The sequence below is a fragment of the Coregonus lavaretus genome, assembly GCF_964263955.1.
Source record: "Coregonus lavaretus genome assembly, chromosome: 6".
NCBI lineage: Eukaryota > Metazoa > Chordata > Actinopteri > Salmoniformes > Salmonidae > Coregonus > Coregonus lavaretus.
The window spans coordinates 9,106,212-9,128,103 of NC_139993.1; the positions used below are offsets into that span (position 1 = coordinate 9,106,212).

Consider the following 21,892-nt stretch of genomic DNA (forward strand, 5'->3'; position numbering starts at 1 on the left):
GCAATCAATTCACACAATGAATGCGCATGAAATGGTAGGAGAGAGCGCATTATAGAGAGAAATGTACATTGTGCATCTTAGCCACACTCCTTTTCTTCTTGGACCGTGGCATCCCTGTGGCCTCCTCAATGGATTAGTCCACTGAGACAGGCGCCAATCATACAGATGTCTCATGTGGCATGAAAAAAAGTAATATATTTGCGACTGCTCGACTAAAAACATCTTGGTCGACCAAACAATCGGCTAAATGGGGTCAGCCCAAGTGTAGGATCATATCCACATATTCAGAGCTATATTTGCTGGAAAGTTTTAGGTTAATTTGACCCCACCTGCCACCTTATCTGCTGCTAATTCACTAAAGGCCAAGCTATGAAAGGTACCATAGATCAGGGATGGGGAAACTCCACCCATCGTGGGCCTAAATGTCCCCTAGTTCTCTTTTGCCTGGTGCCTCATTGAGTGAGAGTAATAAGAGTAATTTTGTAATAATGTCTTGTATGATGAATTGTTTTATTTATGATGTAAGCTGTTGATACGATCCTAATAAATACAAACACACAAATTGTTCACATTGTGCACACTTGGGTTGTGTTCATTAGGGCACACAACACTAGCATCTCTTATTGGACAAGTTCAGATGTTCCCGTCCCATTTCACTCCATTTTGGGCAGTTATCTTACGTTTCGTGCCAAATGAACACAACCCTGTTTCCTTCTCATACATCGATTGGTCTCCTCTGGCTGAATAGGGGGTGCACTGTGTTTTCGTCCCAGTCTTAGTGCTGTACATTTTTCTCATGCATTTCAGAATATTGCTTAAACTTCCAATCCGGTTGCCTGGCTACCCAAACTCCTTGCTCTGGCCAAACGCTACGTCACGGAATAATTCAGTTTGAGGCATCAGGCAACCAATCCGGACCTTTGCGGATCACAACCAGCGGACAAGGACCTTGTCTCCATCTTCGATGGAGTAGAACTGCAGCGGTTTCAGGTCGTTGTCTATCTCAATCTCTTTGCCCTCCATCTATGGAAAGACAAATGCCATTTTAGGGAGTCCCTTCCACTGCTAAGAAAGTTGGACTGTACCATTGGTCTATTTAACATTCACCTAGGAGTGGCAGTGGACGAGTATGGCTACACCAACACAGAAATAAAACTAGCCTGTGGGCAAGGCTAGGTGAGTAAGACCATTTCACCTAGCCTATTTAGACCTCTTTACCTTTGAGGTAGTATAGAGCAGTTGCTGTTGTCAGTAAACGCCTTTACCTTTGAGCTAGTGTAGGAGAGTTTCAACTCAGCACCCGGTATCTTTAGCAGTCTGTAGAGCAGCCCCTTCACTTTCTGAACGATCATGGAATCTAAAACACATCAAAAGAGTGGAGGGACCGCTGAATATCTTTTGTAAAATGCAATAGGTTACCGTCACTTCAATTGCTCTTACACAGGTCACACACAGATTGTGCCATTTCATTAACATCTTAAATGCACGATCTCCCATTGGCACAACATGATTGAAGAGTATGAACAGTTGATAAGTGTAACTCCTTATCCAAACTCCTTATCCAAACCACACTTCATGATTTGGCATGCCATTTTCACATGTGGGCCTGTGGTCAACAGCAGACAACTTTATGCAGTGTGCATGCTGCCCAAAACATTGCCTAACAAGTGCAAACATTCAAAAGTCTGCAGTTGTTGGTTGTAGAGGCCAAAACACACTGTTCAAACACGTCCAACACGTGTCCTATTGCCTAGTAAATTATCTACTATAATTCAACACAGGTATCGAGGGTGTTATCTAGATTTTCTTTCATTTCCAGCCGTGAAAGCACAGTCAGAAATGACAGAGGGAGAAACATTATGAGGGACAGAAATTTGCCAGGTGGTATATTTTTTTATTTTATTTAACCTTTATTTAACCAGGTAAGCCAGTTGAGAACAAGTTCTCAATTACAACTATATGTGGTCTGTCTGGAGTCTGAGTCCGGCACATGTGAAAAGTCATCTAACATCCATGCACATCTCAAATCATTTGCTTAGCTACTGAACATATTATAATATTATAATAATATTATATACCATCTGACTAGCTGATGAAGCCAGGTGGGAGCCTTTACCTGGGAGTTTCTTCACCACAGATTTTCGGTCTGTCTCATCCGGACAAACAAATGTTATGCCTGGTGGGAGGAAAAGTTTGAAATTCTATATTACTCTTAAGAACTAATGAAATGTATATACTCTGACTCATCTCCTGAGTAAATATGTATATGTGTTCACAGCACATGCAGTTCTGGGAAAGAGATTATTATAGGTTAGTAGCAAATCATTACAAAACTCTCAAATTCATTCCTTAACTGTTTCTTAATCCTGGTCTTGAGGGCCCAAAGGGGTGCACATATTTTTTGTTGCCCTAGACACCTGATTACACTTATTAAATGTTTGACGATTAGTTGATTAGTGGAACAAGGTGTGTAGTGCTAGGGCAAAAATTCAAAATGGACACGCCTTTGGATCCCCAGGACCAGGACTAAGAAACACTGCCTTACGCAAATGTGTGCAGCCCCGGAATTTGTAACTTGACGCAACTACACAGGATCACCATTTTTCTTAGCTAATTGCGTTGCGTACAGTATCAATTAGGCTTAAGAGAAGTGAGGAGGACTCACTTAAGAGCTGATTTTTCAGTGCAAACGGCTCCTGCTTCTTCAGTTCGCTGTCTTCTGGAGCTCCGTATTCTGAAAAACAAAAAAGAAATCGAGCCTCTGTCGATCCATTGAACTCATAATGACTACAGGGCAGGAATTAGGATTAGGATTGCCATTGTCTCTTTGTAAGATTGATGGCATGGTGACATGGGTTGCGTTGTATCACTTATTTCTCGGGATATGGTTATGTTGTGGTGGCATCAGATTATTATTTTTTTTTTACCTGCCCTGTGTAGTAGTATGGCAGATAATGAGACAAATGTTTTTTCTTTTTTTTTCTCTTCAGAAATGCCTATAGTGGAGTAGATATAGGATGGGCTGTACCACTTCTCAGTCTGAAATAGGGTGTTGCAGCAGAGTGCCGGGGAAACCTCAGGAGGAATGTACCACTCTTGACTCACTCTGTATGAGACTCTGATAGCGGGGGTGCTGTGTGGTGAATTCGGCACTGGGGCGGTTCTGCTGGGGGTCTCGGTGTCCCCCGGATGCCAGCCACTCTAGCCCGAACATCTTGCAGTAGTCCAGCTCTGCCCCCCTCCTATCCTCGGGCAGGATCTACAGGTAACCATGGTAATAGGGTAAGAGAATGGAGGATTACAGCAAGCGCATCTGCAAACATTGATGTATTCATAGGGTGAGAAGAAAACATATATAGCTTTAAAGGAACATTTCACAATGTCTAGATGGAACCACGACCCACGACATCAGTTGTGTAGATCCAGCTACTATACGCCTCAATCTGGAATGAAGATAACAGTAAGCACCGTCTAATTTCCTAGTTTTCTTTGGTGCATATCTTTTCCATTCATTTGGGATGGAGGCATATAGCTGGATCTACCACTGCTATCACTTTACGTTTGCGCGCGCAGTGGCTGACCATTAATCGCACCAGTATAAATTGCATGTCGGCCATGTGGGGATCAACTGTAAGCAGCTGGGTCTGTCGTTCTGACCCGGGTGTATCAAAATGAAGCTTAATGAACACACCCAGGTTTGGCGGTAGCGTTAAACAGAGGATGGGGCCTCACCGTCCACCTGTTGAGGGCCTCCAGCCGGCCAACCCTGGCAATGAGCAACTGCACGGCCGTGTTGGGGTTCCTCTCCCGGCTCAGCAGGGGGTTCTGCCGACACGACAACCGGACCAGGCTCTGCAGCTTCTCTAGCTCGTTTATTACCCACCACTGTGTGTGAGTGAGCGTGTCAGTGAGTGAATGAGATTGTAAGAGTGTGTGTCAGTGAGTGTGTGTTTGTGTGCGATTGTTATTGTTGTATGTATTGCCGTGTCAGTGTGTTTGTATGTAAGCACAAGTGAGTGTTTGTGTAGGGTTTAGAGAAAGAGAGAGAGAGATAAAGGGTTGAGTTAGAAGAAAGCTTTCACATATTCTCCCCTACTATCTATTTTTACAGAACAAGTATTAACTTTTTGCAGACTAGTGATATTCATCAAATTTGTTTAGTAATTCATCATTTATATATCCAGATACATTTCATTAAGATAAAATCTCTCTTAGAAGAGAGACCTTACTCACAGACAATATTCACCTCTGAAATGTTGTTGCTATTAACTGCGAGAATTGTCAGGGCAGGAAACATTGCTGTTTTGCAACCTACAGAAGACGTGAGAAAATAATCATTTACAGACTCTTACCAGTATACTCAATGCCGATAATTTGCTCTTACAGTTTTACACATTGTGAAATGCCTGTCATCAAAACACATATCCACATTCTGAAATCTTGTTCAACTACCTCTACTGATATGTTAATTCAACTTGACCTCCATTAACAAACACATTTTTTTAAATGTAACGTTTTCAAAACAATGTCGGACGTAAACTTTACCAGGCAGCGCATCATCAAACCGCAAGGTTGACAAACCAGTCTTAGACATATTTAGATTCTCCAGTCTGAAATTCATGAAAAGCATGGATGTAAAAGCTTACACTTTTGGTAAATTCCACTATAAATGCTTGTAAGTGCTACATAAGTTATTATAAATGTTACAAATGCTTATTCATTGAAACGCTAATAATGTTTAGATTTATTTATTAGGATAATAGTATGTATTATAGTGCTCATGAAAGTAAAGTACTCCCAAGAACAGTAGTGTTTACACTATCAACGCACAAGTCGAAGCTAACGACAGGGCTATGTCATAAGACGTAGTGAACGGTTATGAAAAGTGTCTTTGTTGGTACGGTTATGCCCGCACTTACCTAGGCAGTTCGGCAATACTCAGTACGGTTCCATCAACCAGAGGGTTTGTTGAGAGATCCAAAACTGTCAAGGACTGTAAGACATTGTTTGGCCTGCGCGAAAGAGGCGGAAATACAAGTCAGTTCTATATGTTGTTTTAGAAATAAAATAACTAAATCGGAACTTAGACCCAAAATGGCTAAAGCCTTACCTCTGCAGTTCAGTGATATCGTTCTCAGAGACGTAGAGCTCTTCCAGCAGTGGCCACATGGGGGCGCACTCAAGCAGCTAACAGACCAACACCAAATGGAGAGGGGAGAAATGTAAAGAGAGTCAGCATCTACATAAATTCTTCTCATTTCATTAGGCATTCATAGGTTTGCACCAGCTCATTAATTAACATATTGTGCACTGCAACTTAATTATCTATTACCATATTAACTGGTACAAAAACACCTTTAAAATTAAATCAGCCTACAAAATTGTATTTCCTTTAGATGGAATCGATCTGAATTAATCTTTCATCAATTCCTCGCATCTTATCGCCTCGCCTCCTTCTCAACCATATTGGAGGATAAGGTCCAAGGTTCTTCCCCTCCAGCCTTCTTCTCCAATGGGTTTTGAGAAGGATGGAAGGATAGAGGATGCGAGGAATTGAGGAAAGATTAATTGAGAAAGAGCCCCATAATGCCTAAGGGAAGGGTACAGTGTGGTGGCTGTCACCTGAAGCCACGTAAGGGCACAGTTGGTGAGGGAGAGGACCCTGAGGCAGGAGAAGGCCCGGGGTCGCACCGTAGGGTTGGAGGGCACACGCAGTCTGTTGTGGCTGAGGGGACAGAGGACGAGAGAGACGGTCAGTGAGGGGATCAGAGTTTGAGAAAAGTGAGGCACAAACACACACACACCATTATTCAGTGTGATCTACCTGAGCTGAAGTTCTTTGAGTTTCTCCATCTGCTCCGTGATGGCCATCACGTCGTCCCAGCAGCACAGCAGGTTCCCACACAGGTCCAGCATCAGCACGTCTGACAGTGGCCATTAAGGATGTAGTAGTAGAGCACCATCAGCTAAATGTCCAATCAACGCTTCCCCCAAGCTAATTCAATCGGGTGGCTGGACCGTACATTTACTAACAAGACACATGGGCTGTGCCCCAAATAACACACATATTCCATAAAGTGCACTACTTTTGACCAGAGCCCTATTCAAAAGTAGTGCACTATATAGGGAAAAGGGGTGCCATTTGGGACGCAACCATGGTGTAATGTAGCTACATATCACATTAACTCCAGGTCAGAGAAGTGCAGTCAAGTATTATTAACATGAACAATTTCATATGATTGATAGTATATTATTTTTTTTACATGGGCACTTATTTAACTAATTAAAAGCTACTAAATGAAAGAATACGGGGAGTGGTGTTTCGGATTTCGTTTGCAGGGCCCGGGCTGGAAACCTCACGCAACCTCAGTGAAACATCGGTGAGGTTTTCCACCCTGCGGAGAAGCACAGATGACAACAACGCATCACTGAATAAGTACAGATGACTGCACATCGGCATTGTGCAAACTCTGTTGGAGTGTGGTGCAGTTCAACAGTCCCAATTCAAGTGCATTAGCCTATTTTGTAACCATTCTTTACTAAATATTTATTTAACCTTTATTTAACCAGGGAATAACCTTTAGGTTAGAAACCTCTTTTGCGAGGGGGACCTGATACTGGCATCCTCTGGTTTACGTGGCATGCTTTCACAATATTCCTTAACTATTTCAAACAGTACATACGGAGTTGACCGTACAAATAAGCACATCTTGGGACAGATTCCCTGAGTCAAAAGCCTAGTCCTGGACTAAAATGCACTCTCACTCTCGGGCTCCAAAGCCTTGTTGTCCCCTTACTTCTGTTTCTCTGAGATGGCCTCTAAGCCCACCATCTCCACCGTCCTCGTGGAGATCTGGATCTCCTCTCCCAAGACCTGCTGGACCTCTGTTTCGTAACGCCGCCTGATGGCCGTCAGGTAGTCCACCCCAAAGCTGGCCTTCTTGGGCCGGACGAAAGAGCCTCCCTTTGGGTGCCTTAGGCGGGGTGGAGGGGGTAGAGAACCTTGGACTGAGAGCAGCAAAACACATAATGGCCACATTCCAAACAAAAAAATGTCTCCCCCTTTTCCTATGTTCTTGGTCTGAGAGCAGCAGAACACATAGGCCTAATGGCCGCATTCCAAACTAAAAAATGTCTCCCCCTTTTCGTATGTTCTTGGTCTGAGAGCAGCACTTTAAGGACACATTCAAATTTAAAATGTGTCCCCTTTTCCTATGTCCTTGGTCTGAGAGCAGCACTTGAAGTACTCATAATGGCCAGATTCCAAACTAAAAACGTCTCCCCGTTCCTCCTTGATGATTCCCCCTCACTGCAAAAAAACAACCTGCTGCCTGGTGTAGATCTGGACCTGAGGATCTCCAGAGGAAGGATGACACTAATCTCCCGTGCGCAGATTCTGCGTGTAGACCAAGAGAATCTGCCTGGGCGGAATGGGATGCGTGAGATCGGAGCAGCATTAGTTCCGGTTTTGGGGTTTTCATCACTGATTATTTGGACGCATTAGGATTGGGTGAAGGCGAGGGGGGGGGGGGAGACTTCATTTTTGCCAGAACTCTCAATTTCTAACACGTATGAACACAGAATGAAATCACGCAGCTGACCAAATTACGCAAGATTCATTTCATGCTACCATCATGGAGATACTAGATAGGGTTTACTTTACCTGCACGTGAAGTAGTGGACACCTTCATGGATGCCATCGTGTTTGCCACGCTCAGGGTTGTCCCACTCCACACCAAGCCACAACCCTAAGCACAGAGGCATTGGTAAGTACAGGCATTGAATAAGTACTTGGTTATAGTGCATCACCAAGAATATTGGAGAATTTCACTCAAACAGTGCTGCCACACCCACTGTGGATAACGCTTATGTTATTTTGCCTATTATATCCATATCTCACGCGGTCTGTAGCTAGTTAGCTAAATAGCTTACCTGCAGTTGGTGGTACAGAGCCAACAAACCGTACCGTGCCACGCTCCCCCTCACAAGCCACACGTCTGCCCACTGCGTCTGATGTAAGGCCCTCGTCCATGGTGGTGGGTTGTGTCTGGTCAGGGACTCTCATTGAACTCACTGTATCTATAACGTTGGCTATAAGTCTACCTATATATTGACAATGAAAAATAATGAGCAGCTAAAGCCTTCTGTACTTACTGTACTTTCACAGTGCTACTTAAGAAAGCGTTAGGTAATAGCTAGCTAAAATATTTGCTGTCATGTCAACTCCCAAGAAACGATGATGTTGTTTAGCTTTATTTGCTTGGCTAGCTAGATGAGCTACAACAAATATATTCACTGTCAACTAAACACGAGGACCACGTATCCACAGAATGTATATGCTGTTATTTCCAAATATTGCTTTGAAAGTTACCTTAAATCAGAGAGTTTTGGTCATATTTCGCAGCAGCGTAAATAACCACAGTTCACACACCCTGACAGGAAGTAACCGAATATGATGATGCACACGTTTGCCGTACAAGTTTGATAGATTATTAATGATGAAGTTATCAGCAATAAACTTTATTTTAGTATAATTATTTAAATAGCTATCATCGTTATTAACAAGTAACAATCAATGCATCTATATTTAGATCCCTGGATGAAAGCCCATTCGTATGTTAAAGCTAGGAACTATTTACAATTGCGTTGTGCATGGTAGGACATAATTAGGTGAAGGACAGGTCTTCATGGAGTAAAACGTGAGTAAATAACTACATTTATTTTTGGCATCAACAAATTGTTCTAATGAGATGTGTTCAATATAACTTCGCGTCCAACTTATTTGATTAATTATTTCCATGATAAAAAGCACGTTTTTATAAGATTGTCTCATCATTTAAACCAGCTGGAATCGACTATCGAGAATATTGAAGTGAACTGACCATGAAAAATAAACGTTTTGGAGAGAGGTTAGTCGCCCTTCACACGAGTATCGGCATGTAACTAATAATAATTATGTTGAATTTGTACATTGTTGGAAATACAAGGTAGTTGGGGAAACGCACACCGTGTATTACACTGAACAAAAATGTAAACGCAACATGTAAAGTGTTGGTCCCATGTTTCATGAGCTGAAATAAAAGATCCCAGAAATGTTCCATATGCACAAAAAGCTTATTTATCTCAAATTGTGTGCACAAATTTGTTTACATCCCTGTTATTGAATATTTCTCCTTTGCCAAAATAGTCCATCCACCTTACAGGTGTATATCAAGAAGATGATTAAACAGCATGATCATTACACAGGTGCACCTTGTGCTGGGGACAATAAAAGGCCACTAAAATGTGCAGTTTTGTCACATAACACAATGCCACAGATGTCTGAAGTTTTGAGGGAGCGTGCAATTGACATGCTGACTGCAGGAATGTCCACCAGAGCTGTTGCCAGAGAATTGAATGTTAATGTGTCTACCATAAGCTGCCTCCAACGTCGTTTTACAGAATTTGGCAGCATGTCCAACCGGCCTCACAACCGCAGACCACATGAATGGCATCGTGTGGGAGAGCAGTTTGCTGATGTCAACGTTGTGAACAGGCATAAACTACGGACAATGAACACAATTGCATTTTATCGATGGCGATTTGAATGCACAGAGATACCATGACGAGAGGCCCATTGTCGTGACATTCATCCGCCACCATCACCTCATGTTTCAGCATGATAATGCACGGCACCATGTCGCAAGGCTCTGTACACAATTCCTGGAAGCTGAAATTGTCCCAGTTCTTCCATGGCCTGCATACTCACCAGACATGTCACCAATTGAGCAGTCTCTGACAGCGTGTTCCAGGTCCCGCAATATTCAGCAACTTCGCACAGCCATTGAATTGGAGTGGGACAACATTCCACAGACCACAATCAACAGCCTGATCAACTCTATGCGAAGGAGATGTGTCGCGTTGCATGAGGCAAATGGTGGTCACACCAGATACTGACTGGTATTCTGATCCACGCCCCTACCTGTGACCAACAGATGCATATCTGTATTCCCAGTCATGTGCAATCCGTAGAGTAGGGCCTAATACATTTATTTCAATTGACTATCATTATATGAACTGTAACTCAGTGAAATCGTAGACATTTTAGCATGTTGCGTTTTCTATTTTTGTTCAGTAAATTGCTTCTGGTTGTTAGCAACCAATTAGGTTGGCAGCTCATTGGCACTGGATAGCCTGCCTTTGATTGTGTGTTACCTCTATGGATGTTGAGGAAATGCTTATGAAGATAGCTTGCTGCCCTTATGTGATGTCTTTGTAGCAATAAATATTACACATACCATGGCATTCATGCACATCTAGCTACCTAACACAGCACTGTTGTAGTGAACAAACTGCTGCTGTATCTACTATAAGTCTAACAATGTATTTGTTTTTCCTTAGTGAGGAGGGGCCATCTGTGGACAAACAGTCCATGGACTATGTAGTGGGATCAGTATCAGGCAGCTTGTTTCCAAAGGAGTCTGCATCCAGCTCCGGATCATTATCAGCCTTGTTCCAAGCTGCACCAGTAGTTGACACTCTGTTCTTTGTTCCTGCTCCCAAGGTAAGCCCATTAGTCCAAGGCAAGGATGCTCAGCTCGGGTCTTTTAATGGTGCAGCCCAGCTTATTTTTGTTTTCCAGGAAACCAAGGCCATGTTCAGTAGAGAAAAGGTTTAGAAATAATGTGAAACGGGGAGTTTCTACCCGTCCACTAAGAAACAGTAATCAGTGTCCAGTTGGGAGATAATGTTTTGAAATCGGGAGGTATTACTTGCAAAACCAACCGGACTACAGAGCTTGAGGGCCTGAGTCGTGTACCCTTGCTAGAATCTATTTGCCAACTGAGTGAAATTACGTTTGTTATTTTCTGTGTGGTTCTTCCCTGCATAGCTTGAACCGAGGAGCGTGGAGGTGAAGGAAGGCGCGGTCACAAAAGGCCTGAACAACCAGAAACAAACAAACAAAGCAGCAAAGGACAAATCAGCTGCAGACCTAAATCTAGAAAACAGGTGAGCGATAAAAATTAAACAATATTTGTGACATGCAAAAGAGTGCTGTGATGCAAGAGATGTAGATTGATAGATAACAAAGCTTTATTTCTCTCTCTCTCCCTCTCCCATTCTCGCTCTCCCGCTTTCAGAGAAAGTGCATTACAAAATGCTGACGAAGATGAACAGGTCCCAAAGATGCGCAAGAAGTCTAAAAGGAAAGCTGTTGAGATGGAAGAAGGGGGTGCAACAGAGGAGGAGGAGAGGCAGACAAAACAGAGGACTGGAGCCCAAATGGCAGAGGAGAGAGTAAAACAGAAACGAACAGTGTTTGTCGGCAACCTACCTGCCAGCTGCACAAAGAAGGTAACAGCAGCCCCAGTTGTGTTATAAGCAGTGAACATAATCTCATTGATTAGGTATGTAGAAAGCAGACCTGGGTTCAAATAGCAAATATTCCTGTTATGTTGCTTATATGTTGTTTGTGTGTGGTTTTTCAGACACTACAGCTTGTCTTCAAGGATCAGGGAGCCATTGAAAGCATTCGATTTCGATCAGTGGTAAGTACTCCATTCACTGTATTAGATTAATCTAATTCCCATCATCAGACAATGTGAGTGCTCATTTCCACTAGGGTTGAGCTTCCTGAATGCTTCATAGTAATGGATGAAAGATGATCTTAGTGATACAACGCTTTCTGAAGACTCAACCCTGATCGGTGAAGCTAAAACATGTCATTTTTCTTGCAGGTAAGAGAGGATCCATCTATGTCACGCAAAGTAGCAGCTATTCAGTAAGTTTCCCAGATTTTTTTTTTACCATGAGAAATGCTAACACTGGTTGAATGGGAGTTTATCCATGGTAACATGACGCATGCATTAGAGTACTTTTTTTGTTTTTTTGCTTTCCCTCTCCAGACGTAAGGTTCACCCCAAGAAGCAGAGCATCAATGCCTACGTGGTGTTCAAAGCTGAAGAAGGAGCCGAGAAGGCATTGGAAAGGTACAGCAACTGGCAAGCGTTCAACTTGAATTTTACCGTGACTGTTTTAAATTATATATCATAATCTCGTAAACCCAGAACTAAAGTCTTGCTTAATTGCGTCAGATGCTCTATTACATTTCCCTTCAGAAATTCTAAAGATGTGAGCACCTGCAAAATTGTGATTTGATCAAATGATCAGTCAAAAAATCAGCGTACCAGAACAAAGTTCCTCATTAGTCGTTACATCCCACAGTCTGTTGACAGACACTACGATACCATGTGTTACGTGCGTCTGTCCGAGAGATGAATATATCAAGTGTTATCTTTAGGCCCTTGTGGGTTAATATGTATTACTTTAATTCTTGCAGGAACGGCATGGAGATTGAGAAAGACTTTCACATCCGGGTGGACAGGATCTCCAAAAGTTCATCGGTAAGTTTCCCATGACACTTGATATTTTACAAAGGACCTGCCTAGCGTTAAGACCGGTATACTTGGTGGCAATAAAATGCACATGCTGACAGTTTGAGAAAGTTACGGTGATAAATTGACATTTGCTTAATCTTTTGATTTTGTATAAACTTGTTTGAGCAAGGATGCTGCTACACATCTATTGAATAACATTGTTTCGTCTTTCAGCACGATCACAAGAGGTCAATATTCATTGGAAATCTACCATTCGGTGAGTAACTATTTAAGAGGGTTTACTTTACTGTGAACTTGTCAGTCAAAAGGAAAACAACATTTCATACTGTATTAACTTGTAGATATAAACGAATTGCCACTGCGACAGCACTTTGAGGAGTGTGGCAAGGTGGAGGGGGTGCGGTTGGTGCGGGACAAGAACTCTGGAATGGGCAAGGGTTTCGGCTACATCTTATTCGAGGTGAGGAAAAAGAACACACATTTCATGTGAAGCAGTTATGTATGCTTTTCAGCAGGCTTCCTACTACTGAGCTGGCCAAGTCCCATACTGCAGCCAACGCGTTGCATAGCAACAACACACAGTTTGGCCGTAGACTACTACTAATCCGTATTATAGTATTACGACACCTCTTTCCTAACTACACCCCTCCATCCATACCTGCATCATCGCTAACGGCTAACGTATTTGTTGTAGAGCATCGATTCTGTCCAGCTGGCCTTGAAACTAGACAGCTCCAAACTCCTTGGCAGGTCGGTCCGGGTGAAGAGGTCAGTGAAGAAGGAGAAAGAGAAGAAGAAAGTGGTGCACAGAGGTCCCAGAGGGAAAGAAAGAGAGACTAAGGGTGCAGGGAAGGAGAAGGGGCCTACCAAAGGGGGCTTTAAGGGGAGACCGGGCCAGGGCGTTCCCCAAAACAAATCTTTCGGGAGGCCGCAGGGGAAGGGGCCCCAAATGAAATCGATGGGGAAGCCATTCAAGAAAAGTCCAGGCGAGGCATCGAAAGCCACCACAGGCCCCGCTTCCTTCAAAGGTGAGATGGCTGACCCGAACAGCAAAAAAGCAAAGGCGAAAGCACTGAAGAAGAAACTCAAACCGAGGAAAAGGAATCAGGTTGTACACATTTGATGGTCTGTGCTTTGCGCCTTTCGACTGTTGTGTAATGTAAATGTATTTCATATCGTTCACAAGCAGATAACAGTTGTACAATTAAAATGTGAGTGGAGCTATATCATGAGATGGTGGGTAAACGTTCCTGACGTAACATCCAGGCCTACCCTCATAATTTCCAGTTGAAACATGGTTGTTTTAGGTTGGGGCTGTCCCACCCAATGATGTATGTAAATATGTACAGTGAGGGAAAAAAGTATTTGATCCCCTGCTGATTTTGTACGTTTGCCCACTGACAAAGAAATGATCAGTCTATAATTTTAATGGTAGGTTTATTTGAACAGTGAGAGACAGAATAACAATTAAAAAAATCCAGAAAAATGCATGTCAAAAATGTTATGAATTGATTTGTATTTTACTGAGGGAAATAAGTATTTGACCCCCTCTCAATCAGACAGATTTCTGGCTCCCAGGTGTCTTTTATACAGGTAACGAGCTGAGATTAGAAGCACACTCTTAAAGGGAGTGCTCCTAATCTCAGTTTGTTACCTGTATAAAAGACACCTGTCCACAGAAGCAATCAATCAATCAGATTCCAAACTCTCCACCATGGCCAAGACCAAAGAGCTCTCCAAGGATGTCAGGGACAAGATTGTAGACCTACACAAGGCTGGAATGGGCTACAAGACCATCGCCAAGCAGCTTGGTGAGAAGGTGACAACAGTTGGTGCGATTATTTGCAAATGGAAGAAACACAAAATAACTGTCAATCTCCCTCTGCCTGGGGCTCCATGCAAGATCTCACCTCGTGGAGTTGCAATGATCATGAGAACGGTGTGGAATCAGCCCAGAACTACACAGGAGGATCTTGTCAATGACCTCAAGGCAGCTGGGACCATAGTCACCAAGAAAACAATTGGTAACACACTACGCCGTGAAGGACTGAAATCCTGCAGCGCCCGCAAGGTCCCCCTGCTCAAGAAAGCACATTTACAGGGCCGTCTGAAGTTTGCCGATGAACATCTGAATGATTCAGAGGAGAACTGGGTGAAAGTGTTGTGGTCAGATGATACCAAAATGGAGCTCTTTGGCATCAACTCAACTCGCCGTCAAACATGGAGGTGGAAACATTATGCTTTGGGAGTGTTTTTCTGCTAAGGGGACAGGACAACTTCACTGCATCAAAGGGATGATGGACGGGGCCATGTACCGTCAAATCTTGGGTGAGAACCTCCTTCCCTCAGCCAGGGCATTGAAAATGGGCCGTGGATGGGTTTCCAGCATGACAATGACCCAAACACACAGCCAAGGCAACGAAGGAGTGGCTCAAGAAGAAGCACATGAAGGTCCTGGAGTGGCCTAGCCAGTCTCCAGACCTTAATCCCATAGAAAATCAGTGGAGGGAGCTGAAGGTTCGAGTTGCCAAACGTCAGCCTCGAAACCTTAATGACTTGGAGAAGATCTGCAAAGAGGAGTGGAACAAAATCCCTCCTGAGATGTGTGCAAACCTGGTGGCCAACTACAAGAAACGTCTGACCTCTGATTGCCAACAAGGGTTTTGCCACCAAGTACTAAGTCATGTTATGCAGAGGGGTCAAATACTTATTTCCCTCATTAAAATGCAAATCAATTTATAAAATTTGACATGTTTTTCTGGATTTTTTTGTTGTTATTCTGTCTCTCACTGTTCAAATAAACTTACCAGAAAAATTATAGACTGATCATGTCTTTGTCAGTGGGCAAACGTACAAAATCAGCAGGGGATCAAATACTTTCTTCCCTCACTGTATGTCTATGGTCCCACCTAATGGTAGGGAAAACATTGTTCATTAACTATTCTGGACATCCAACATCTGAGTCTAAATAAACTTTTAGAAGAAGCAACAGTCTTGAGTCATTTACCTTTTATTTAGATTTCTTACAAAGAGGAACAACCTCTTAATGACCTAACTAAACATTCATCCTTGATCAGCACTCCTACTCAAGACGCTTAATACATATGGTCCCAGAGCTTTGTGTAAACGTGGGAGTGATTGCAGGGATGGTATTGTAAATGCTGAGAAATGTTTTGCTACACCTTTCAGAGACAGACATTAAGAGAAGCAAAACAATACATTTTTCTAACTGCACATGAATCCAATAAAATGCTGCCGATAGGCATTTTTGATTGGTTGCCGTTACCGCAGCTTGGCTGCAAATCAAGATTATATGGTCATTTGATGCGACCAATAACTACACACAACGTGTGGGAATTGGACGGGTTCATGTTTCTTTCTTTCATTTGGACAGAAGCGAAAGAATCTTCAATACCCTCCAAAAAGTGAATAAAAAAAAGTTTACCAATTTTCTAGACTAGTCAGGATAATGGGTTACAGGAGCTCCGGAATGAACTTTCCTCTAGATACCGATCTAGGATCACCTTCTCCTCCCCCAATCCTAACCTTAACCATTAGTGGGGAAAATACAAAACTGACCCAAGATCAGCATCTAGGGGCAACTTCACCCTACTCTGTTATAGGAGTGTCCAGAGGAAGAGCGTTCCGAGGGGAAATTTCCATCGACGATCCTCATTCTAAGTCGTCTTCATTCAAGCTACCTTGTGCGCTCACAATACGCTGCAGGAAAGAGAGGGAAATAGTCAAATTCTAAAGCCATAAACATGCTTTAGAAATGTGTCCCATTTGATCTGGGCCCATACTCATTTACATTTTAGTCATTTAGCAGACGCTCTTATCCAGAGCGACTTACAGTTAGTGAATACATTTTTTAAATTTTTTTATACTGGCCCCCCGTGGGAATCGAACCCACAACCCTGGCGTTGCAAACGCCATGCTCTATCAACTGAGCTACATCCCTGCCGGCCATTCCCTCCCCTACCCTGGACGACGCTGGGCCAATTGTGCGCCGCCCATGAGTCTCCCGGTCGCGGCCGGCTGCGACAGAGCCTGGATTCGAACCAGGATCTCTAGTGGCACAGTTAGCATGCCTTAGACCACTCAGGAGTTCATGAACCCTGAGAGTGCTGATCTAGGATCAGGGCCCGTATTCAAAAAGCATCTTCTCCTACTCAGATGCTTTATGAATACAGGCTCAGGTCACCTGTCCATGTTATCTTACTCAAGGTAAAAACTGATCCAAAATCAGCACTCCTACTCTATGGTAGAGACATGCAGCCCCTGAACGGACTGAAGATTGCCTTGTAAAAAATGATCCTGGATCTGTACTTTGAGGCACCTACAGCTACACCAAAGTCATGAGCGGTGTCTCAGTCTCATATTGACATGTTTGTTACCTAAACTCATTCTTGAACCAGATTTTACTTCTGTCTAGCATATTATACAATTGGTTTTAGGGCTGGGCGATATCTAATAATTAATTTGAATTTGGTTTTTTTGTGCAATGTTCAAATGCCTGTATCGCAAGAATCTACGTTTATATTTTGTTCTAATTTTTACTATAATAGACGAGAACTTAACCTTTCTAATGATACCCTTTATGTGTCAACTCCCAAAATGCAATAAAGAGCAGATCCTACTACAACGAGAGTATCAATGAACATGATTGTGGACCGCTTGCAGCATTTTTGCCACAGACTTATGTGCTAGCTGTCTAGTCTGTTTTTTTATAAATGTGCAATGAGCATGAGACGCATTTATATTAGGAATTGGCAACTCGTTCACATTCTGAGAAATAAGCATTGGTTTATATATCTGGCTGTTGTTCAAACAGTTGGAGACTGATTTGGAGGGTCTATTCATAACAGTTCAACTGTTCTACCTTGTTCGCTAGCAAATAGATCCAAGTTGGCTAGACCTGAAATATAAACATTAGCTGACTACTCACTAGCACGTGGGTTTGTGCTTGAGAGATTGTTTATGAGACCTGTGTTAATTTTCTATAATGCCTGCTACAAGAAGTTGGTCATTGTGCATGGTTCTGGTTAAATTTGTAACAAAAATTTCATTTTCAGAGCCAGACTTGAAAGCCAGATCAATGATAATTTCAAAAAAGCAGGTTAAACTATTTTGATCAAAAAAAGTAATTATTAGTCAGTCTTATGGTTGTGGAAGGCTTATATTTAGCCTAGGTATAATTTTACAAGCCCTGAATTCATTAGATTATTGCTGACCGTTTTAAATGCAGTGTATTGACCTTTAACTGTGCAAAAAAGCTTATTAGTGAAAATGTTTAAAAATAAAATCTAGGTATATTGTGAATCGCCCATGTTTAAAAATAAAGATATGATTTTTAGGCCATATCAACCAACCCTAGTTTGTTTCCGCTTTCTTGCTTGAATACACTTACTGTAAGTTGCTCTGAATAGAAGCGCACCTGCTGCAGTTGCGGACACTAAAACGTTTGTCACAAAAACTATCTGTTGGAGACAGAGCGCAGTGTTGCATACACATTGTGGCAATGGTTCTGCTAATAGCACAGCGCAACACAACTTTTCAGTACCTGCAACTGATCCTGAAATGTAAGAGAGGCACTGTACCTGGTTGATGGTTAGTGTTGGGGTTGTTGCATAAGCCCAATTTTGAATAGGATTGCAGTTCTGACTACATATTAGATACATTACATATTACATACATTAGCTTCCTTGCTTGTATGCACTTACTGTAAGCAGCCCAGGGTAGGAGTGTCTGCTAAATGACCTTGAAGTGGAGAAAAGGACTGTACCTGGCTGATGGTGGGCAGTTTGGTGAGTAGCATCTGGAAGACTGGTGGCGGGAGGGTCTGCTGCAGCACCTGGAGCAGCTGCTGGGGCTGGCCGCACACGGCGATGGCGTTGGTCAGGTGCTCCACGCCATTCTCGTAGTCTCCTATACCGGAACACCAAGCGCAAAGAGGTTTAGATCGACAAAACGAGTAGTACATTATATGGAGAACAGCGTCGTTACTCTGGTCAAAAGTAAATTAGGTAGTGCATTATCTGGGGCACAAGGTGTTGTTGCACTGGTCGAAAGTAGTGGGGGAGGATGTCAATGCTTTGGTCCAAAGTAGTGCACTATATGGGAAATAGGGTGTAATTTGAAACAGTCTATGCCAGTAAAAGTAAGACTAGTACAGGTAGTGCATTACACAGGGAATTTGGTGTCATCGTTTGGTAAAAAGTAGTGCACTATATGGGGAATAGGGGGTCATCGCTTGGTAAAAAGTAGTGCACTAGCAGGCCTATATAGGGCATAGAGTGTCACACACAGCCTAAGTGATGTCAATGTAAGCAAGACTGGTTTACCCTGAGCCAACAGCTCCTCTCCCAGCTGAATCTCCTCCAGGAAGAACTTCTGGACCGCCTCAGCATCCTTCAGGTCTGGGAGCTGCAAGAGTCCCACAACACACACTTTACTTTCCATAGGTAAAGAAATAAGTAAAACATAATAGACTGGTGGAAAAGCTGTTGTAGATGGCTTATGCTCCTGGAGGAATAAAAGGCCTATTCACATGATTCGGGCAATCCGCCGAAGCGTGCCACTTCGTCAGGTGCAAGGTCAGAGTTCAATTTAAGTGAACTTTTAGTGCAACGGTGCTGAACCCAAAGCGCTGTGGTGCGCACCGCAGTTCTTGCTGAGTTTGCACTTCCTCCATTGGGAAACTATGGCTTGTTCATCACAGAACCTTTCTTGTGCGAGTGAAGTGATCAGTCTCATTTGTTTATTACACTGGAGGTCATTGAAGATTATTTTCCACATGGTTCCATCTGACGTGTACTAGACATGATTTCTTTAGACGTGTTCATTGAGGAAGAATTTCAATAGTACCTTGAGGGGATTTTACTCACCTTTGACAGTCCTGTCCCCTGTTTTGCAACTGCCTGATTTCTCCTCCCTAGGGCAGAGGTAAACACAATCACTGTTAACATAAATAGCTTTGGGGACTGCTCCTGTTTGTACTTAGACAACTTAGTTTCTCATTAGGCAATCCTACTATGATTATGAACAGCAGGGATATCCAGGTTGCTTTTAATCCTGCTTGGCAAGCTCTATGTCTGATATGGCTAGTAGCCTAGAATGGTTGGTTTTGGTTACATAACAGATCAAAACACACTATCATGAATGAATCAGGGTAGGTGCAGCTTTCCATGTCTGAATTCAACTGACAGAACGCTTGCTGTGAGTGAGTATGCAGTACATTAATACATGATATAGGAGCGAGTTAGCTGAGAAACGCTCAACTCCTCGATATAATCGAACAGAGTTGAACGGTCCTCCGCTAGGAGCTAGCACTGGCTAGTTAGCTTCAAGGCTTTATGGGTTAGCAGTGCACTGACAATGAATTAATTAGATCTATTGCACAAACCATTACCATTCAAGCTTTCATATTTCGCCAATTGGGAATAGTTAAACGAGTTCGGCCTGTCTCGGGCACTTTGTTGCACCTCAGGTCTCCAAAACAGAGACCGGAGCAGGGTGTACAGCCAGGACTCGGACAACACTCACGTTCTCGTAGCCTGTTCTTGAAGTTGGGGTCACTCCGTCTTTTCCTGTCGAAGTAGATGCAGTAGCCGACGAACAGAGCCCCGCAAACACCGGCGGCTATCGTGCTCGATTTACCGCCCATCATCACTTCCGAAATGGTTGATATTTCTGTATTAACAAAGAGTATATTTCAATGTTGGTTTATATCAGCGACGGTACATGACCTCACACAGGCGCAAATTCGCAGCAAAAAGGACCAGTAGGACCACTGGCAAATTTGACAGCTAGGGTGTCCGCATTGATCGCCTGATAAAAATTATAAAACTTTAATTCCAATCACATGATATCTCCGATAACGTATGTATTTTGAGTGCATATGTTGGATGTTGTTGAACTCAGATCGGAAAAAAGAAATGTATTCATATTTCTTCAAATCAATGTAAGTAGTAGTCTATCGCATTGAAATGTAAGTGCCACAAGGGGGCAGTAGCAATTCATTAAAAAAAGAAGCAGCAGGCTAGTGATAACGTTTGATACAATTTAACAGTATTTTCCCCAAAGTAACAAAAATAGAAAGAATTTAGCTACAATTCTAGGTATTTTGACTATCTGGGGTAGACCACACAGCAGCAAACAATGGCCAAGTGAAATATAGAACATTAGGATACATGGTGGGTGGCACAATCATCTAGACTAGTAAGAAAACATGTACAATTTTGCTTTCGCTATGACCAATTCATTTACCAAAAATTATGCAAGTTGCTCTGAGCCTTGCTCATATGCCTGTCTGGCCTTAGTTGGCACTTCTCATCTCCCAGATGATAGCTAATCCCTAGAAGTGCTGCTCAACAGAACAGATGGTCGACTGCATTACATGTGCAAGGCCAGACTGCTGCAAAAATATACCACCTTGACTATTAGGCTTCTGAGGGCACATGCTCAGACCTGCAGTAATGCAAACCATCAGGCATGCACATCCTTGCATGGATTACATCATCACCAGACTGCGTCTGGTATTACGTGCACCTTTGCCTTTAAATGGCAACCAAGCCATTCTGCACCCTTGCACAATTTCTGTGGGTGGTTGTTGTGGTTACAGTTTATTAAAGGGATAACTGAACCTTAGAGAGTGGCGTCACTGACCACACGTCGCCGGTTGACAGGGTTTTGGAAGGGTGTGTGTGCTTTTGGGGGGTTTCCAGTTAAGCTGTGGGTGTGTGGTTGTGTGTGTCCAAATGTGTTTGAACAAGTGTGTGTACACCTTCATACCCTTATTTATGTCTCTATGTGTGTGAATGTGAGCATGCATTGCATGTGTTCTTCTTCAAACTTACGTGTGTGTGTGTGTGCATGTATCAGTGGAGGCTGCTGAGGGGAGGACGACTCATAATAATGGCCGGAATGGAGTGAATGGAATGGTATCAAACACATGCTTTTCATGTGTTTGATACCATTCCATTCACTCCATTCCAGCCATTACACTCCATTCCAGCCATTAGTATGAGCCGTCCTCCCCTCAGCAGCCTCCACTGGCATGTATGTGTATGTGCGTACGTGTGTACACTTGTCTGTGGACAGTTTACATGGTAGGAGGATTATCCGTCTGCCCTGTCGTCTCTCTCGCCAGCATCTTAGCAGCTCGCACCTGGCATGCAGCTGGCTGGGGGTTGGCAAAGAATCCGCCCCTCAGGGACATCTAGCTTCGCCGGTGCCCGGGCATGATGTGAGGCGGCTTAGCCAAAGGCTCGTCGTCTCGCGGCGGTGGGGTATTATTACCATTACTCAATCGTTCCTGGAAGCTGCTTTGGAAGCCCTACTGAATGTGATCCCAGTGCGTGTGTGTTTGGAGGTCTTCTAATCCATGCTGTCATCCCAGGCCACATTATACATGTCGGTAGCAATTCCCTAGAAAACAAGTACACTTGTCATTTGTTGGGACTCAGACAGATCTCATGTCCTTGTGTCAATGTGGGTTGGAGGTTTGGATAGAG

General features: G+C 43.1%; 3 protein-coding genes across 5 annotated transcripts; 1 reads left to right on the forward strand and 2 right to left on the reverse strand.

Moving 5' to 3' along the window:
• Positions 1-489: 489 nt before the first annotated feature.
• LOC311131403 (tubulin-specific chaperone E-like) lies at positions 490-8,444 on the reverse strand. 2 transcript variants are annotated; one of them, XM_084164365.1, is made up of 17 exons: positions 8,372-8,444; positions 7,933-8,103; positions 7,664-7,748; positions 6,798-6,974; positions 6,310-6,395; positions 5,825-5,924; positions 5,623-5,725; positions 5,111-5,187; positions 4,920-5,012; positions 4,546-4,610; positions 4,247-4,311; positions 3,733-3,885; positions 3,106-3,259; positions 2,666-2,734; positions 2,117-2,176; positions 1,266-1,357; positions 490-1,023 (listed from the first exon to the last, which is right to left on the reverse strand). In XM_084164365.1, the coding sequence occupies exons 2-17, from the start codon at positions 8,063-8,065 to the stop codon at positions 928-930; spliced, it is 1,608 nt and encodes a 535-aa protein (XP_084020491.1). In that variant the 5' UTR covers positions 8,066-8,103; positions 8,372-8,444; the 3' UTR covers positions 490-927. The 2 variants fall into 2 exon arrangements, with proteins under 2 accessions (XP_084020491.1, XP_084020492.1); XM_084164366.1 differs by having other exon boundaries at positions 6,798-7,008; positions 7,933-8,444.
• A 218-nt stretch (positions 8,445-8,662) lies between these two features.
• Positions 8,663-15,364, forward strand: LOC311131625 (RNA-binding protein 34-like). Of its 2 annotated transcripts, XM_084164701.1 has the most exons (12): positions 8,663-8,699; positions 8,846-8,909; positions 10,381-10,543; positions 10,871-10,989; positions 11,121-11,334; positions 11,469-11,528; positions 11,718-11,761; positions 11,886-11,969; positions 12,320-12,383; positions 12,591-12,633; positions 12,719-12,837; positions 13,072-15,364. In XM_084164701.1, the coding sequence occupies exons 2-12, from the start codon at positions 8,884-8,886 to the stop codon at positions 13,498-13,500; spliced, it is 1,365 nt and encodes a 454-aa protein (XP_084020827.1). In that variant the 5' UTR covers positions 8,663-8,699; positions 8,846-8,883; the 3' UTR covers positions 13,501-15,364. The 2 variants fall into 2 exon arrangements, with proteins under 2 accessions (XP_084020827.1, XP_084020828.1); XM_084164702.1 differs by lacking the exon at positions 8,663-8,699 and having other exon boundaries at positions 8,786-8,909; positions 13,072-13,602.
• A 7-nt stretch (positions 15,365-15,371) lies between these two features.
• LOC311131626 (mitochondrial import receptor subunit TOM20 homolog) lies at positions 15,372-20,149 on the reverse strand. The gene is made up of 5 exons (XM_084164703.1): positions 19,923-20,149; positions 19,265-19,311; positions 18,722-18,803; positions 18,163-18,305; positions 15,372-16,097 (listed from the first exon to the last, which is right to left on the reverse strand). The coding sequence occupies exons 1-5, from the start codon at positions 20,044-20,046 to the stop codon at positions 16,050-16,052; spliced, it is 444 nt and encodes a 147-aa protein (XP_084020829.1). The 5' UTR covers positions 20,047-20,149; the 3' UTR covers positions 15,372-16,049.
• Between the last annotated feature and the right edge of the window lie 1,743 nt (positions 20,150-21,892).

Excerpts from the sequence above, each read along its gene's own strand:
- LOC311131626 (XM_084164703.1), bottom strand. The coding sequence starts at position 20,046 with ATGATGGGCGGTAAATCGAGCACGATAGCCGCCGGTGTTTGCGGGGCT. Across the intron at positions 18,306-18,721 it reads AGAGGAGCTGTTGGCTCAGG|GAGACTACGAGAATGGCGTG; the intron begins GTAAACCAGTCT and ends GTTCCGGTATAG. Across the intron at positions 16,098-18,162 it reads AACTGCCCACCATCAGCCAG|CGTATTGTGAGCGCACAAGG; the intron begins GTACAGTCCTTT and ends TCTTTCCTGCAG.
- LOC311131625 (XM_084164701.1), top strand. The coding sequence starts at position 8,884 with ATGAAAAATAAACGTTTTGGAGAGAG. Across the intron at positions 10,990-11,120 it reads GACCTAAATCTAGAAAACAG|AGAAAGTGCATTACAAAATG; the intron begins GTGAGCGATAAA and ends TCCCGCTTTCAG. Across the intron at positions 11,762-11,885 it reads CGCAAAGTAGCAGCTATTCA|ACGTAAGGTTCACCCCAAGA; the intron begins GTAAGTTTCCCA and ends TTCCCTCTCCAG.
- LOC311131403 (XM_084164365.1), bottom strand. The coding sequence starts at position 8,065 with ATGAGAGTCCCTGACCAGACACAACCCACCACCATGGACGAGGGCCTT. Across the intron at positions 1,358-2,116 it reads TGTGGTGAAGAAACTCCCAG|ATTCCATGATCGTTCAGAAA; the intron begins GTAAAGGCTCCC and ends GATGTGTTTTAG. Across the intron at positions 1,024-1,265 it reads TCTCCTACACTAGCTCAAAG|ATGGAGGGCAAAGAGATTGA; the intron begins GTAAAGGCGTTT and ends GTCTTTCCATAG.